Source organism: Sebastes fasciatus, chromosome 21, assembly GCF_043250625.1.
Source record: "Sebastes fasciatus isolate fSebFas1 chromosome 21, fSebFas1.pri, whole genome shotgun sequence".
Lineage (NCBI taxonomy): Eukaryota > Metazoa > Chordata > Actinopteri > Perciformes > Sebastidae > Sebastes > Sebastes fasciatus.
Window position 1 is genome coordinate 20,126,445 of NC_133815.1, and position 18,877 is coordinate 20,145,321.

General features: G+C 39.8%; 1 protein-coding gene across 1 annotated transcript in view; it reads left to right on the forward strand.

Annotated features, from left to right (window-relative positions):
- vstm2a (V-set and transmembrane domain containing 2A) overlaps window positions 1-7,405 on the forward strand; it is a 90,404-nt gene extending 82,999 nt beyond the window's left edge. Inside the window, exon 5 of the mRNA XM_074621923.1 lies at window positions 4,349-7,405. Within this exon, the coding sequence (XP_074478024.1) occupies window positions 4,349-4,425 (77 nt within the window). The 3' untranslated portion in view covers window positions 4,426-7,405. The remainder of the gene's footprint in view (window positions 1-4,348) is intronic.
- The last annotated feature ends 11,472 nt before the right edge of the window (window positions 7,406-18,877 follow it).

The following is an 18,877-nucleotide window of genomic DNA, read 5'->3' on the forward strand; positions in this document are numbered from 1 at the left end:
GCTGGTGAGTGAAGCAAATCTAACAGCTTATTTTACCAGCAACCCAAAAATCAAAGAATAAAGACATTTCCCTCACAAATTAGTGGTATTTACTTTTTTACTTCATAAGGGATATATAATATTTTATACGTCTGGTGTATATAACCCAATCTATCTTATTTCCATATATTTATTTTGTACAGTTGTCTTTGATAACACCTTATTTTGAAAAATGGACGTAGTCACACATGTTTACTTCAGCTAACTTCGCTAAGTCCGTCTCTATCTCTCCCATCAGCTCCGTTCTCTTTATACATTCATGGTCAGCTCCATCGGGGCCGTTTCAATTCATTTAACAAATGTCAGTATATGGCTGCTCTAGAGGCTTCACCGCACGTTACCGCAGTACGGCAACGTTCCCTGTCTATGACAGAGTTAGCATGCAGCTTTAGCCATTTTGTCTAACTCTGCTGTGTTTCCATACTTTACTCTATTTGTAGTGTTTACCACTTTGGATTTAAAATGTGAGGGTGCAGGTCATATCCACGCCGACCCTCCGCCGTCTTCTACTTTTTCATTTTTGCCCGCTGAGGCCGGCTGCGGTTTGTTTTGGTTGACGGATATGGAACGGATATGACGTCACGTTACTCAGAGTACAACAATAAAAGCGGTAACTTCCTTCTACCTCCACATAGACTCAAATGAAGCAAATATATTGATTCTGGCATTAAAAAATCTATTTAAAAATAAAAAAAAATAAAAATTGCAATACATAAGTGCATTTCTTTTCACATCCCTAGTTTATTTTTGCATTTCTACCCGACTACATGGAGATTTGTGACCTCATGTGTGTGCCTCAAAATGGTACAAGATGTTCAGGTCAGCTTGGCAACTGCTTAGGGTCTCACATGGGGTTGGACATTAACGTTTTTGTCCAGCTGCCACTGTGGCTGATGGGTTCTAGAATCTACCAGCCACTCGATAGATTTCTTTTTTGGCTGGTGAGTGAAGCAAATGTAGCGGCGTATTTTACCAGCGTTTGGCTGGTGGCTGGTGCTAATTTCCAACCCCGGTCTCACACTTCCCTAATGGCCCCCATGAAAAAAACCTGCCTGGTGTATCCAAAAAAAGAAGGAATTGGACACATCCATCCCGAGATAATTAAGAGATTCAGTTTTTTTAAAGTGAATTATACATCCTTAACATGGTTACTGAGTAGATGATTGTAAAATGCGTGTGTATTAGTGAATCGGTGCATGTTTTTCCATGTACAGCCTCTCTGCGTCTGTGTCTTGCTCTGTCTCGTAGCTTGAGGCTGATTAATTATTCTCTGTGTGAAGGATGTTTTGGCCCAGAGTGATTGCTGCTCCTCTGTGGCGCGCCTGTTCTCTAGATCACCTCAAGCCAAATGAGATGTGGGGGGGTTGGAAGAAAGGGTCAAAGCCCTCCATCTCTGCCCCCCCCTGCCAATCCTCCCTTCATCCCCCAATCCCCAGCAGCCCAGACAATCCAGAGCTGGGCCGCAAGGTACAAAGTGTCCCCCTGGACGATTTCCTTCTTAGAACCATCGCCCGGTCTGACACAGGAGTCTAGTCAATGTCAATATGATTTAGTGAATATTTCATTTCCTATTTTCCCAAGCCCTGCCTTGTTTCACAGGATTACAACCTCACACATCTCTTGTTTCCACCTCCTGTCAAGCTTCTCTTTCTTTCTCTGTTTTTATGCAGATGGAAATGAACTTTTTTTTTTTTTGTCCACAGAATTCTGCAGCATTGTATACTTGTCATCGGGTTTACTTTGCTCTCATCAGTTCAGGTTCGATGTCCCCGAGATGCAGGCGGATCAAAGAGGAGGCTGAGGAGGCTGTGTTCTAGTTTGCAGTTGTTAGTCATGTCAGATGCTCGGTAAACAGTCAGAGCTGCCTGCAGTGGTGATAGCAGTTTGTCAGGGCCAAGGCAACAGTAGCTGCCCATGGAAATCCTTTTCAGAAAACACTTCAAAGGCTGTTTACAGTGAGGGCGGGGGTGGTGTTACATTTGTAGTTGTCTGTGATTGTTTGGTAAAGGTAGTGGAATTTATGTAAGAGCACTAAGTTGAAGTCCACACATCACAAGCCGGTTTCAAACCTTGACAGGTTTGTATGGTTGATGTGACAGGTTCTTTTAATTCCATTTCTGCAATAGAGTGCTATAGGAATGAGTCCTAAAACCCTGAAATTAGTTTTACCTCCTGTTCCCTTGTCTGGGAATCAGTGGGTTATTTGAACAGGTTTTTAATTAGATGCCTGAAATGAGGTCTGTGGTTAACACAAGCTGAAGAGATTTTAACGTTTGGTTCTACAAAACAAAATATGTCAGTAAATATCCCACTTGTGAATTTTGAAGCTTTTATGTGTCTTAAAAAAGGCGATTGCTAACAAGTGGCTGAATGAGACTACTAAACATCATTACGCCAACTCGTCCTCCTTTACAGCATCGTTACTGCGCTCATGCGACCATGGTGTAGTTTGCTTACAGCCTAACGTTAGCTTTTTGCTTCTGGCGATTGTATTCAAGTTTAAAATATAGTGTTGTTCATTTGTGGAGATTATCTTGCTGAACGAAACGTGTAAGTATCATAAACGTTTGTTTGCCAGAGAGCTTATTTTCTGCAATAATCCAAAACCCAATGGAACAATCCCATTGGCTTTCTGTCAAAGGAACCCAAGGTGATGCTAACTCCCTGGTTGGCCTACAAAAATACGTCATCCCTGGAGCACTCTATTACATTGAGTAGCATCGGTACGTGTTTGAGAAGACGGATATGTAAATCAAGGCATGACCATCTCCACAGTGAGATTCAAGCTCTTGCACCACTTTTGTTACAAATAAAAGAAAAACTCATGTTGTGACAGTAAAAAAAGAAGTCATCGGGATGAAAATGTAATGGTCCAATAATGTTGGCAGAAAAACAATGTGGTGACTCACACCAAGAATTAAGATGTATTTTTGCTACGAACGTGTGTGAATCCTCGCTCTACAGCCGAGCAGTGTTCTCAGGCTTTTACAGGTGACTGCAGCCTCGTGGACCGAACTTAATGAAACCATATGGTGGAACATTTGGAATGCAGAAGAGGGTGAAACTCAAGCAGGCAACCACATGTTAGATAACACAAAAAAAAAAACGTGGGACACATTTTGTACTAATGCCTGATATAATGAGGATTTTATAATGTGAGGTGGAACAGCCTGGTCTCCTACGAATTATGTTCCCATTGAACAAAACTGCATTGTCAATTTTCTTCCAGGTTACGTTTGTTTTTGACGTACATCATAAATAAAGTCAAAGTCTGCGTAGGGAGGAAGCTGGGGTGGGTGGATGGGTCAAACAGGATACTGGTGTTCGTGTCCCGTATGAGGCCAAAAGTAATATACTTATTTTAACCCAAACCCTGATCTTTTACTAAACCTAACCCGAGTAGTTTTGTTGTGAAAGAACTGATGTCCTCATTTATCTTGAGAGGACAGTCAGACAAAAGGTTGGGTAGTGGATGGGTTTGCAGCATGTGAATGATTGCATGGCTAGGGCTGGGTATCGGTATCTTTAAGTGTCATTTGTCTTTGTCATTTTCTCAAAACTGTTACAAATCAGATTGGTTAAGTTTAATCAGAAAAATGACTTGGTCTTCCGTGGTCATGATTAAAAGTTTGATGTTTTGCTTAAAGAACTGATGCCCTCGTTTGTGCAGAGGGTTAAGGTGGGGGATACGTACAGCATGTGAAAGGCCCTACGCTAAATTTTGGACGTGTCAGGGACAGTGTGTTTAGTTTTTTAGGTTTTCTTACGCAACAAAACTACTTGGTTAGGTTTAGGAAAAGATTGTGGGTTAAAATATGTACGTATGTTACATTTGTCACATAACTGGCGTTACTTAAGTATGTAAGTTACGTAACAAAAATAATGTGAAATTATTAAATGTTGACATGGTTTCACTCCTGGGTGAAAGTGTTTGTTTAATCCATCCATCTACCCCAACGGACCTTCTTGCTCTTTATTCTACGTCAGTTGCTCTGACATCAAATAATGACCTGAATGGGTTTACATTGGTTTTATACTGTATGCATTGTTTCCAGCGTGTTAGTTGTGGGGCTGCCTGCCATTCTCAGGTATCTCTTGAAAAAGGTTAATAATTAATGGTGTGTGCTAACATCTGACTACATGGACACATCGCCTACCCCCCTATATATAATTTCATTTAAAAAATATATTTCTCTCTTACAGAGTTGCATTGGTGTATTTATTCACCAAATAGATGTCATAAAATGCAATGTTAATTGTACATACTTTAATCCTTTGTTTCTTCTCTTCTCTTCTCTTCTCTTCTCAGGTACAAGAATATCATCCAACTGTGGACTGGCGGTCCTCCTCCTGGCGTGTGGTTTGGTGAGGGATGCCTTGTTATAATTTGAAGAACTGACATGGTTTGCGCCCTGATCTCGCTCTCTATCTTCGTTTGCTCTCAAAGTGAACGAGAAAATCCCCCCCACCCCCCACCCCCAACCCCCTTCCCACACCATGCGGACAGCACAGTTGGCCCTCATTTCCCCGCCACTACTGCTCTTGCACCCAGCACATTGTTATTAGCCACTGTAAACACCAGTCACCTTTAAAAGCGGTTGGATTACCTTTTGTACAGACGTCAACTCGACACCATCCGAGGTGCAACGCTCCGCTGTGAAAAAACGGACTCTGTATCTTGTTGGATAACTCTCATGGAGGAATGACTTTCCTATGGTTTCGCTGTTCCAGTTCATGTGTTTATTGCTCAAAAGTGAACAAGAAAAAAGGAGAATCTATATTTGTGTAATATATATATATGATTCTTGATATATATCTGTTTTATTTGAAACACCTAGACTTACTGTATGTGCTGTATAGATAGCTGAAACTCACCATATTGGCCATGGAACTTCATTGTGAATAGGCCCTCTCAAAGAAATAAAAGGAATTCAAGTACATGCTAATTTAGACTGTTAACATGAACCATAGGGTTAAATGGGTTCAATTTCTCATTTTTCTTCAGCTGTATTGGCCATCTAAATGATCTAATGTGCATAATTTTACATCTTGTTAGTGGTACATATACAGGTGTGCATGCTTATCGGTCTGACGGCTTAAAAGAGGGGAACATAAGTTATTTGAGCTACATAATTCAACAATTGGAGTTCAGTGTTACAGTATGTTGAATTTAGCTTTATTTTAATGTGCTAGCTTTGGTGTTGAAAAAAAATAATAATTGTCCCTTGTCATTTTAATTTGTATTGCATCCTCAGTAGGAATAAAAAAGGATGTCACAATTTATGCGTCATTGAAAATCCTGATATGTGACCATTGGATGATTAATTTTAATTGACCTGCACCATTTTCAAAATGGCATGCTTCAGTCGCTGTGCACCCCCCTGGTATGTCTCATTATTACAGAGGACGGATGAGCATTTTGCCACTTTGGATCACGAGTATTGCTTCTTTTTATTATTTTGATGGCGGCAAACAAACACACACATTTTCAGATAGACATTTGAGTGGCTGGATGAGATGAGATGGTGCAACACAGAGAGTAGCGCATCATCAGCATTGTATATGACCCATGTTCGGAAGAAATAGTTTTGTTGGAATCTTCTCTCTTATATCTTACAGTAATATATTTTTAGCTTTATTTTCAGACGATATATCATAAAGATTTTTATCCACGCGGAGCATTTATAAGCAAAACGCTTTGACAATCTGACACGAACAAAGGTGTATTTTGGTTTCATAGTGCAACAACAGATACAGTAAAATAAATGGGATTCTTTTGTTGTTAACTTTTGAGCTGAAAAGGAACTTGAGCACTGTCCATCAGAAATGCACATGTTCCAATTCAATCTGAAATATTTATGAATAATAGTGATTTGTGTCTCAAGGATCATACTGTAAGTGAATGTTATCCACCATGAGTATCCCTGCAATGAGATTTTGTTTTGGTAGACACTGATCCCAAAGCACATGCTATTTTTTACACTAACATGACGCATGATTATGTAGTTTCTCATGTGGTGTATGGTATAAGCTAACATTCATACACAACATACACATGTAATTGCCAACGTTTACTGTGCTATGTGTTTCCAAAAAGCAAAACTCACCTCCCCTTCACGCTTTTATTCCGCTTTGCAGACAAAGCAAAAAATCCTCCCCTTCCCTGTATAGTTATAGTACTGCATTCCCAAAGAACTGTGGAGGGAAACTTGTTGATTCAGCACCGAGGCTGAAAGGCTGGCGGTGCTTTGTCATGCTTCGGGATCAGACCCGAGACATCTACTGATCAGCAGCTTCCAGCCTGGGCACGAGATGTGTGGGCGATAGAGGGCAACCCTGTCCAATCCCTCAAGTTCCAAATAGCTCCAGGGTGCATTTGGACAGTTAATCTAGCATCACTGTCATATAGTATATGCCACTCTGCTGTGACTGGAAATCGATTTTTTTAAACGTTATGTAATATGATTCAGAACGTTTAGTTTGCAGGAAAAAAATACAGTTTATTTTAAATGGTAGAATGGGATTTGGATGCTGATTCTATTGGAAATGTGTTCTTTGGAGCACTTCGGAAAGTGTGCACAGTTTGAGTGGACAGTTTGTCCAACCCCCATGTAAAAAGTTACAGATCTGTACAACTTGTAAATGAAATAATCAGCATGTTAACATGTTTTTTTTTGTTGTTTTTTTAATCCATTTAAAAAGGCAGAGGCCAGTGATGTTCTGTACTTGTGACAATGGTGTCATGTACTCATATTCAAGTGTTAACAAGTCCAACGTGGGTTTTCATCTCTTCAAAATGAACTTGGATAAAATGTATATGTAAAAAAAAATATATATCTATATATTAGAAGCATCTCCTTTATAAAGCTTTCATCCTAATCTAGGGGACTCGCTCCACTGTGGGGTCCTTGCAACATACTGAATAACAAAGAAGAAGAGATTGGAACAAAGATTGATTTGATATTGTGATTGGATTGATGAAAAAATTACCATGAGTTTGGGTCGTGATGGAGGCTGAATTGCTTACAAGCAAAACAGGGTCTCTATTACCAAAGAGGAGAACAGTTCACAATGACGGCAAGAGCAGCAGTTCCTTCATCCGGGACGCTATTTCAGAACCACAGCCATCCTTCTGTTCTGTTTTATATGCCACGCCACTCATCCACTCTAGATGTATTTGTTTCTTCTAATGTATTTCATTTCAATGCGGTCCTGTCTGTTTGTTGAGCTGTCAAAAATTCTGATGAATTATAGTTCTCTTTTCTTTGGTATTGTGTGAGGCTTCTGTACTGGAACATTGCAACAGTTTGTATTATAATGACGATATCAGAATAATATTTAAATAAACCATTTTCACAGATGAAATTCAAACACTGAGGGATTCCATCTGTCTGGTTGGTAACACACTGAGCTTCATATAGCGAGCGAACGGGGGAGAGTGCTGACTACGGCAAAAATTGGCCCAGTTTCCAACTCGGAGGAGAGTTTTCTCTTTTGTGTGAGCTTAATAATTTTTTCATTTGATAGTACGGCTAAATGCTACTCACAATCAGTCCGCCCTTCATTTACGCAGCTGATAGAGAAATGGACAAAATATGAGAATTACCGCCTTGCGGTTGTACGCCTCTGCCGACCAGTCAAGTTCCAGTTTACATCCATGTCTGTCCAAAATGTCATCACTTCATTTTATCTTATTAGACATTTGTGTAAAATTTGCATAATTAGCATATTCATTCCTGAGTTATGGCCAAAAATGTGTTTTGTGAGGTCACAGTGACCTTGACTACCAAAATCTAATCGGTTCAGTGGAAGATTTTTGCCAAATTTGAAGAAATTCCCTCTGGGCGTTCCTGAGATATCACATTCCCAAGAATGGGACGGACGGACAGACGCATGGACGGATGAATGGACGGATGCATCGATGGACGGACAATCCGAAAACATAATGCCTCAGGCCACGACTGTCACTGCGGGGAGGCATAAAAACAGAATGGGATGACAGTAGGCCTAGTAGAGTGCTCCAGGGATGACAAACCAATGGGAGTGTTCCATTGGGTTTTGGATTATTGCAGAACATAATCTCTGTGGCAAACAAACGTTTATGATACTTACACATTTTGTTCAACAAGATAATAACATTAGGTTTATAAACAAACTACACCACCAGACACAGCGAGGCTGTAAAGGCAGACGAGTCGGCATGATGACGTTTAGTAGTATAATTTAGCTGCTTGTTAGCAACCACATTTTTTAAGACACAAAAAGGCTTAAAGATTCATGAGTGAGATATTAACTGATGTATTTTGTTTCGTAGAACAAAACGTTAAAATCTCCTCAGCTTGTGTTAACCACAGACCTTATGTCAGGCATCTAACTAAAAACCCATTGACTTCCAGACGAGGGAACCGAAGTGCTAAAATGCTAACTCATTTCGGGGTTTTAGGACTCATTCTTGTAGGACTCTTTATAAAACTAGAAAAGCATTTCCTGAAGAAAGAAAACTCGGTTATTACTGACAGTTGTCAGTGTTTGTAACATCCACTGGTACTGGCATACATGAACTCAAAAGCACAACAATGAGACAGTCAGAGTTACAAGGGAAATTCACTTATCAAATATTCAGGCAAGGTCAAAACCGGGAAATCGATAACTCAGGCTAACAAAGTTAAAACGGGCAGGCAGAATACCCAAGGTCCAAAAAACAAAACAGGCCAGCAAGGTCAGAAACAGGCAGATCAGTCAGGTAAACACAGACAAGGAAATACTGGAGAATTTAGCAGGAACACACAAGACACTCTGGCAGGGACCAGGTGAAAGTGGAGGGGTATAAATACTGAGGGACTAATGAGAGAACGAGCTGCAGGTGATGAAATGGGCAGGGAAGATCAGGATCAGGTTAGGGGAATGAGTTGATTGCATAGTGTGATTTGAAACAACAGGAGAGTCAGCGATGAAGCCAAACCAGATGAAAACAAACTAAGAGTTGGTGGAATCCATGGTGACAGTGTGCAAGAATTTACTAATTAAAATTTGAATGCAATCTCTTGTTATAATACAGTGGGGCTGAATGGGCCGCCATAGCCTTTGATACAATACGTAACATAATAATTGATAAACTGTAGATGTCATCATAATGAAATGATGTACAGGTAATGATTGTGCAATAATGTGAGCGCAATAGAACTGCGTTATACAATTAGACTGAATGGCCATTGACCTCTGACCTCAAGATATGTGAATGAAAATGGTTTCTATGGGTACCCACCAGTCTCCTCTTTACAGACATGCCCACTTTATGATAATCACATGCAGTTTGGGGCAAGTCATAGTCAAGTCAGCACACTGACACACTGACAGCTGTTGTTCCTGTTGGGCTGCAGTTTGCCATGTTATAATCTGAGCATATTTTTTATGCTAAATGCAGTACCTGTGAGGGTTTCTGGACAATATTTGTCATTGTTTTGTGTTGTTAATTGATTTCCAATAATATGTGTGTGTGTGTGGGCCTATGAAAGGAGGCTGGGTCACGGGCGGACATGGCTCTTGGGGTATGACACATCCAGTGTAACTGAAGCTGCGGCTGTGTTTTGCGATTGGTTCAATTTCGGCAAGGGCAGACCAGATTTTACTGCACAAGTGTTGTACCCCAAAGATATGACTTGTACTCAGTCTCCTTCCATAGGCTTTGATCAGCAGCAGGAAGAGGCTGCAGCTTTGCTTTAGCTCCGGAGCCCATAGGTACGTAGTACCTATTATGCCTTGATATTGCGATACAGTTTTTTGTCTCGGCGATGCATATCGTCACGTTTTTATATTGCGATATTTCGTTGCAGGATATTTCATCACACCCCTAATATAGATATATATATATATATATATATACAGTTTATACATTTGCATAAAGCAGCATATGTCCCCACTCACCTGTTGATAAGAGTATTAAATACTTGACAAATCTCCCTGTGAGGAACATTTTCAACATATAAAAAATGTGTGAGCAATATATGTAGAATAAACATTTTTTGAGCTAAACATATGACCAAAAAAAAGTAAAATAAATAAAAACAGTTATAGAAGTAAGCAAGACAAAATAACTACTGCACATTTCTGAGCAAACCATTTTGACTTAGATAATTTCCAAAGCACAAACCAGCCTCTTAAATGATCCCTGTGATGTTTGAGGTGGAAAAAGAGTAGCGTTTTGCAGGTGATACTGCAAATTGGTTTTACTGCAGGTCTCTTGGTTTTGGCAGTCAGCCTTCATCAGTGGAAACCTTGGAAAAAGGAAACTACCCCTCTGTTGGTAAAAATGGGCCTGTCAAATCTCATCACCCATTCATCTGTTTGAAAGACAAGATAGAGGAATGGAAAATGAAGAGAGGGAGGGAAAAATAAGATCCTCTTTGGAATTGAGGAGTGAAGTTGGCAGCGGCGGCAGCTCAGCTAATCAGGTTTACTTATCAGTGAATTCAGAATGCAAAGCAGGCAAAGTAGCAAAAGAGAGCGAAGGCGAGAGAGATAGACGAGGAACAATGCGAAATTAAACCCCTGCCCGTGTTTGTTAATTCAGCAAGCAATGACACAGTTATTTATGTGGAGGCAAAGAGAGGGCAAACCACCAGCCTGCCTCTAGCTCTCTAATCAGCCCACTGGTCCGATTGCAGCACAAAGAAAGAGGAAAGGTGGAGATTATTGTACGACTTTGCGAGTCTAAATTTGGCCTATTGAAATACGTCATGTTGTGGCAATGTCCATGAAATACAGATGGAAGATCTGTTCCGTCTTTCTATACTCTTCCGTCGAGGAATAAAACAATACAGTGAGATAAGTGAAGTTTACATTTTTCATATGCTCATGAAATATACATGCGTACATTGTAGACAGAAACCATGCTGAGCAGGAGAGCCGCTGTGATTCGAGCCTTAATGCAAAGCACCCCACTGGTAGCACCGCACGGTGCAGGCAATGTGTTCTCAACCGCTTCCCCCACACCTCGAGGATGACATTGTACATCAGATAAAATGACGAAGATCTAATCGTAACAACACCGTGGGGACGCAGCGGCCTAAAGGTGAGAGAAGTGGATATGAATTATCTTGGCAAGAAAAATAGAAATCTGCCTGAAAGTCTCACAAGTAGTCTCTAGGGGCTTATCATGCCATTTGGGCTTTTCAGGGGAGGTACTTTATAACAGTTAATGGAATTCCTGAATTCATACGGGTTCTCGATAATTGTAATCGGAAAATGCCAAGGCATCATTCTGCTACAATTTAAAATGTCCTCACTGCAAGCGATAAGTGGTGGAAGGACTATTGGATACAAAAATTCGGCCAAAGAGTCTACCAACCGCAAGGACAAACATTGCCTTCCAAACCAGGAAATCTCCAGGAAATCCAGAAAAAGAGGTCCAACTCACTTGTTATTCACGAAGCTTTCAAACCAACCCTCATGGGAAGGCGTATAAATAGCACGACATTATAAGGACATTCTGTGTGCTATGAGAACACATTTTTGCCTCCATGGTGGCGCCATGGTGTCCTAACCAATGAGTTGGGAATGAGAACAGTTTGGATGTGAATGTGTCTTTCTTCATGACTGTGTAGCACTTTTTCCTGAAGAATCAAGAGCAAGAACAAACCTACTCTGCAAACCCTACCCGGAACAAACGGGTTAAACAAAATCTATGACCTGCCCTTAGCGATGCCAGAAAAAGTTGTACTGCTCCGGCTAAATTGGGTTTCCCAGAACAACTCTGTCAAAATTCCCATAAAACAAAACCTGGCATATTCTTAATTACATTTCGAGGGAAAAGGATTTTCTCTCGGATTACGGTCGCAGTTTGGCAAGGTTTGGCTTAAAATTACTATGTTTGCTACGTCATTTAGACATTAATTAAAATAATGAATGTTGACTTTTAGTTTCACACGGGACATGAACAGCTGTTTCCTGGGTAAAAGTCCCATGTTTGTTTGTTTGTTTGTTTGTTTATTTAGATCTCTATTAGCTTTTGCATATGAGCAGCTATTCGTCCTGGGGTCCACACAGTTTACATGGTGACAATACAAAAATACACATCCACACTACTCATAATACACTAACATAACACATCATAATGCATGTCTACTGTAAATAAAACAATAACAATTGACACAGTTTAAATAACACAAACAGAGAAAACAGAAAGCATCCAACTGAATCTATCATGATCTAACAGATAAATATCATCATTTAACATGAAATGTTAATAATAATCCCATAATACCTTTACACACCAAAGAATACTTAATAATTACTAAAGTTTTTTCTTAAGTAATGCTCGTTTAGTGTTTTTTTTTTAAACTATATTTATAATTTTGTTGTATAATATGATTTGGGAGTGAATTCCATTTTTGCATTGCTCTGTATTTTGCTGTACATTGACTTGATTTGGTTTTGGATCTTGGTAAAGTAAAACAACCTGCAGCAGCATACCTTGTGGAATAATTGTGGAACTAAAGGATAGTTTTTTGTAAAAAATCAATGGAGTCTTTGTTGTTGTGACATTCTTAATGAAAACCATCAATGAATAGAGCAATCTATGTTTCACTTCAAACCAAGAGAGATCATCATTCATGCATTTTGGTAACATTTGTTCTCCACCCACAAGATGTGCCGCTTTATTAAGTTGCAATTTTCTTATATTACCTAATGAAGTACTGGACCAAACTGCTGAGCAATAATCCAGATGAGATAAAAACCAATGCTTGATAACTTGTTTCACCCCGAACTCCTGCTAACGTGGACTGTCATTGCAAACGTATTTGTGAAACGTCAAAAACAAACGACAAAATACGTTTCCTACGAAAGATAACTAACAATGCAGTTTTGTTGTATGGGAACGTATTTCTTAGGAGACGGGGCTGCCTTGAAATGAATACAAATGTCCCACATGCTTTCACAAATGCTGACCGGTGCCTCAGACTTAACAGGATGAAGGGTCCTCTGACACCGTCTTATTGTTGCGATTGGGATCTGGTGGCTGGCAAAGTGCTAACAAGCAATTCTGCTCAGAGACATTTTAACAAAGGCAAAGCAATCGAAGGGCATTCAACTTTACTAAAGTTTCTGTTGCTTGCCAGTGTGTGTGTGTGTGTGTGAGAGAACGAACAGTCCTGCATTATTTATTTGCGCTCATTAAAAGTAATCAATTGAAACTGGCATTGATGTAAGGGTCTTTATTGGGCTTTCAGGAATCCGTCACTGTAATGTACCGTGTGACTTTCTAACCCTGCTTGATTGTTTTGTTCCACAAAACACCCAGAGGAATGGAAATGTGTTAGCGCGGACCCATCAATGCTAAGCATCTCTCACCGCTGTAGGATTTACGAACACCGAAGGCTTGGAACAAAATCATATTGGCATATCAGCTAAAAGTATACCGCTAGGCGGGCTTAGGATGTCTGTTACTGACTGAATAACGACCATGTCACCTTTAAAGTGTGTGAATACAAAGCTCTGAGTTTAACCCAACATGAGAGTATGACTGCAGTTATGGAAATGTTGCTGCACTGTGAGTGGGTGTGTTGATTAAAAAAGAGAGCCCAAGAGAATTGAGTGTTGAATGTGCGTTGACAGAATGTGAAGCCTGCCTCATTAAACTATAGAGCCGGGGACAGTGCATGTACTGTTCTCCTGAGCACTTTCCTTACATGTAAACAAACAAATTAGTTCCAATCACTATTAATTATAGATGTTGAAAGATGTGCGTGTGCTCGTCAGGGTCCACGGTACATTATTAGGTCTTTATATCCAGCGTGCAAAAAAGCGATGCCTTGCCGCCGCAGCTCCAAATCTAACTGCCATCCAATATGGAAACAACCCTCCAGCAAAATCCTCCTTTCTCCTTCAAATCATCACGGGTTGCCATGGGGGCACGAAAGAAGGGAGTGAACTGCACACACAGGAGGACGTGAGAGTGACACCCTGCTGTCAAGTCGATTCAAGGTTGTTTTGGGGCATCTCAGGTAGTGACAATAAATCAGTGACAGACAGGTCCCTTACCTTTGCGCCGTGCGGTTGCCTAGCGAGCCTTAATACACTTTTAAGTTACACTTAAACGACCACCAGGGCTTTGAGATTTTATGATGAATGCAAACATACATCTTCCCTCTAGATGTCCCAATTAAAGATACACTCTGACACTTTGGAAAATAAAGTATTTGCGGGCTGCTATATCACATAAAGCAGAGAGATTCATCTAGAACAGTCAGGATTTTTTTTATTGGTAAAAGAGCTAGAGTATGACGCGCCCGAGCAAAGAGTCAAAGAGTCACAACCTTTAATCCTTTCAATCTGTTTATTTTCCACACAAAAACAGATCAGTCTTACCGGAACAGCAGAGAGGGAGGTTGGTGTGTTGCCGTGTGATTAAACACTTTACACCTCCTTATTTTGGCGCTTAGCAGAGGTCTAAAACCTCTAAAATACTGTATATATAATAGTTATAATAGTAATTATAATAGTAATAGTAAGGATTAAATACCAAATATTGTATGGGGAATGACAGAATGAATCAGGTTTAAAGGCCATTTCACTAGTCTAGAACCTGATCCCTGCCTGTGTTACCACATAATACTACACTTCCTTTGTTTCAATATCAAGCAATAACAACTGCTGTTCAAGTACCTCCCTGAAATGGGAAAGGATTGCCAGTAGTGCCGATCCCACTGACAATCAACAACCCAATCTGCAGCTCACTCGCTGATGGAGAGTGGATTATCTAACAAGCTAAAGAGAACCACACAGCCTATTTATTACTCAAGACCTAAACATTTCTCAGCCATTAGCACCACGTTTGCCCTTTCGTCTGCCAGTAAGCCTCGTCTCTTGGTACATAAATCCCTCTCAAGTGTCATCTGAAGCAACGTTAGTTACTAATGACGACAGCACAGCTGGATCACCTGCCAATGGGCCTTAATGCTCTGAAGCAGCTTATTGCCTCTCAGTCTGTATCGGCACAGATAACGTGATATACAGCCCGGACGGTTAGGGCGACAGAACGTTAAAGTTTAGTCTCTGCATATTGTTCCTGTTTGATGAGCAGTTTCCTAGAGGTTCACATGAACACACATAGCATTAGACAATTTAAAAAAAAATTAAACCATGACTTGCCAGGATTGCCTCCAAACGGCTCTCAACATGGCGATTGTGTTTTCTCCCGGATTACGGTAGCAGTTTTAACCAGTTTTAAAGACATAGTTAACGTTGTAAATTGAAACAAAATTAAAGAAAAAATACAACAAAACTACTTGGTTGGGTTTAGTAGAACAAACATCATGGTTTTGCTCAAAATTACTATGTTTGTAATATTATTATTAGGGCTGTCATTGTTTTGTGTTGTTCATTGATTTCCAATAATACATACCTGTAGATACATATATTTGCCTAAAGCAACATATTTGTCCACTCCCATGTTGATAAGAGTATTAAATACTTGACAAATCTCCTTTAAGGTACATTTTGAACAGAAAATCTGTGATTAATTTGCGATTCATCATGATTAACTATGGAAAATCCTGCAATTAATCAAGGTTAAATATCTTAATCGATTGACAGCCCTGGTTATTATGCTACGGACGTAAATTAAAATAAGTGAATGTTGATTTGTGTCTGTTTGACCCATCTAACAACTTGAATTTTCTCCAAACGTGGATTTCCACAGTCTGTCATTAGGAACATATTCGTTATACATAAAAAACAAAAGAGAAGCTCTGATTGCAATACACAGAGAGAGAGAGATACAGACTTCATGCTCTGCTCAGGTAGACATTACTCCTCTATATCTTTACATAGACAATAGTTGATTGCTGCTATATTGTTAATGCTCTGGATATCAAATTCAGCACGTTTAATCTATGATGTGTCAGTTCAGACGCCAGCCATTCATCAACATACCTCCATACTTCCAATTTGAGCACATTAAATTGTTATTGACTTTTCCTTTTAGATGATAGGGCCTAATAGATTTGTTGTCGAAAAAGAAAAAAAAAAAAAGAAATCATTGCTCTCTTAGAAATATATGGAACTATAAAATATGGGTTGTATATTTGAAGAATTACATGTTATAGGTAATTTCCCTTGCAGTTATTTGGTCTACATTTATTTCTCTAGCTTGTAAATCTATAATTTCCAATCAAAAGCATGATGCCCTGATGTGCAGAAAACATTTAATGACCATTTTCAAAAAAAGTGGCAATTATAGACTACATCCCAGCTGTTACAGCCCCGTACACACTGTGATGAATTGGTTCACATCTGACTATATAAATGACAGAGAAAATCAAACGTGGTTATTGCTAAAGGGCTAGACATGACTGAACAACGAGAACAGATAATATTCTAAATATAGTCTGCAGGCTATTTTTTTTTTATACAGGTGAGCTTCTATTATGATAAACAGCCAAAACAGATATAGCCTAAAATAGAAATTAAACTTCCGCCCAGGGCTAAAAGTAATTTATCACAGATTCCGCTCCTGCACCTGACTGTGAGCCAAGACGCATGATGAAGGGGGGAAATAAGAGATAAGAGAATGAAAAGAAGCCTTTTTACTGAAGAAACATTAGAAGAGTGTGAAAAGAGGTTTTATGGTTCCATAACTCAGAGCTGCATTTAGCACAGATACAATAATTTTAATTAGTTGAAGAATACAACAAATAACATCGTAAAAAAAAAATTGGAATGGTTACACCTGAGTTGGTGCTGTTGTCTGTCTATCCAGGCAGGTATTTGACTGAACCACCGTGTTGTTATACTTATTTAAGGTCACAGGTTACCAATAGTTGGTTGACCCAAATATATAATACTGTTATATAATAATCTGTTATAACTTCCATACTTATGTATTTTGTATGATATACAAAATGGACACAATCCATGGGAATAGACAGAAATAGGAAAATGAGACAGACAAAACATATCATAACAAACAAAAACAAAATAAACAAATATACATATAACAATATTGCTGCTATCATAAATATGCAAACCAGTTGTTGTTGCTAAGGGTGGTTATGTAGGGCACTTGTACGTAATGTATAATCTTAAAGAAATGTTGGCACCTCTGGTCACCTGAAATGGACATCTCTAATAAGACAGTTTAAAAAGAATGAGCCTAATTGAAGTTGTGGGCTCTTTCCTTCTGTCGCAACACATTCTCACTCCCGACTCATCAAATACCGCTGCTTGGTCAGGGCCCGTCGGCATCAGAGACCGATGCACGTACCCCTCCTGCCTTACTTTTGGACAGACCGGGGACGGTGCGTCAATGAACACTCGTTACATGCATAGTATTCTTTCAAAATAAACTTCCGTTTCCACAGTTAGTTAGGTTTAGGTAACACAACCACTTAGTTACAGTTAGGAAACGGTCGTGGTTGACGTTAACATCACTGACTAGTGACTCACGTGTGTCACAGGGCTGGCGATACCAACGAGTCACGTGACTAAAGATTAAAGTGACAAAAGAAGTCAACGTTACTTTTAGTTTCACACGGGAACAAGAGCAGCAGTCTTCTGGTCGAAAGTCTTGTGTTTGTTTGACCCATCCACCACCCCTCACACCCTAAACGGACTCTCACGCTATTAATACTACGTCACTTGCTCCGACTGTCGAATAACACTGCGGATGGGTTTACATGAGAGTTAGTTGAAAGCCCGGTTCGTCACATACTGTTGCTAAAGGGTGCCTCCATGCATCGGTTTCCGAGGGGTACCTACCAAACGGCGGTATTAGACGAGTTGGGTTGGCTGTCTGTAGGTAAATAATTCACAACATCACTAGCTAGTATACAGTAGATTACACAGGTAGCTCATCATTTAGTAAATTCCACCCTAAATCCCTCATTTGTATAAGATACATTGCATCAAGACTTCAAAGACACACCTGGTTTGATGCATTCTGGCCCAGAATGTGCATTTCGGCATCTTTTTCTCACTCCAGGCTGCAATTGCAAGGTGCACCTCTCTCATCATTGCATATAGCATTTAAGGGAGGACATTGCAACTAATACATGGGGACATTTTTAACATAGGTCAATTATATACTCCGCCGGATGTAAATAAAACAATTTGTGAAGGTCAGATAATTCTGTAGCACAGACGGGATTTACAGGAACCACAAGGAAGGTTGTGGTGAGAAAAGCCTGCACCATATCAGTATCACATAGAAAGAAAAATAGAGCAATACTCATGAATAAAGATATTTCCTTTTGTACCAAACAGACAGGATATGGAGAGTTGTAGCTATAACACTTGAATTTGAACTTGGCGGTTGTATTGCAAAAGGCATAAGGCATTTATACTATTTAATGCATTTGAATGCATGTGCACCAGTGTTATAGTGAAACATCCGCTGTACCATCTCCATCTCTACCTCTACCTGCTTCCTTCTGAGCTGCTGGACCTGCCCACTCACTGACGTTGCAGTCCAGGAGCTTGACTGTGTGATGCCTGGTAAATCAGGAGCTAAGTACTCCCACAGTGCTGATTTCTTATAGTAAATCAGACCCAGGATTCTTGGGAAGGCTACAAAGGATGCAAAAAGAATGAGAATATGATGGCAGGCTTTTTACCCCGGCCAGTCAGAACAGGTGGAAACACTTTTGCCTTTAAGGGTAACTTCGGTATTTTTCAACCCTCGGAAATTGCTCCATTATTGAGGGATAACGCTGTAACGAGCTAGGAGGGCAAGTGAGCAGCGTCAGTGTAACGCTACGTCCACTAAAAGTGTTTGTTTTTGCCACTGACAGGCTCAGATTGTTTTTTTAAGTTGTTGACAACATTATGGAAATGACCCTAC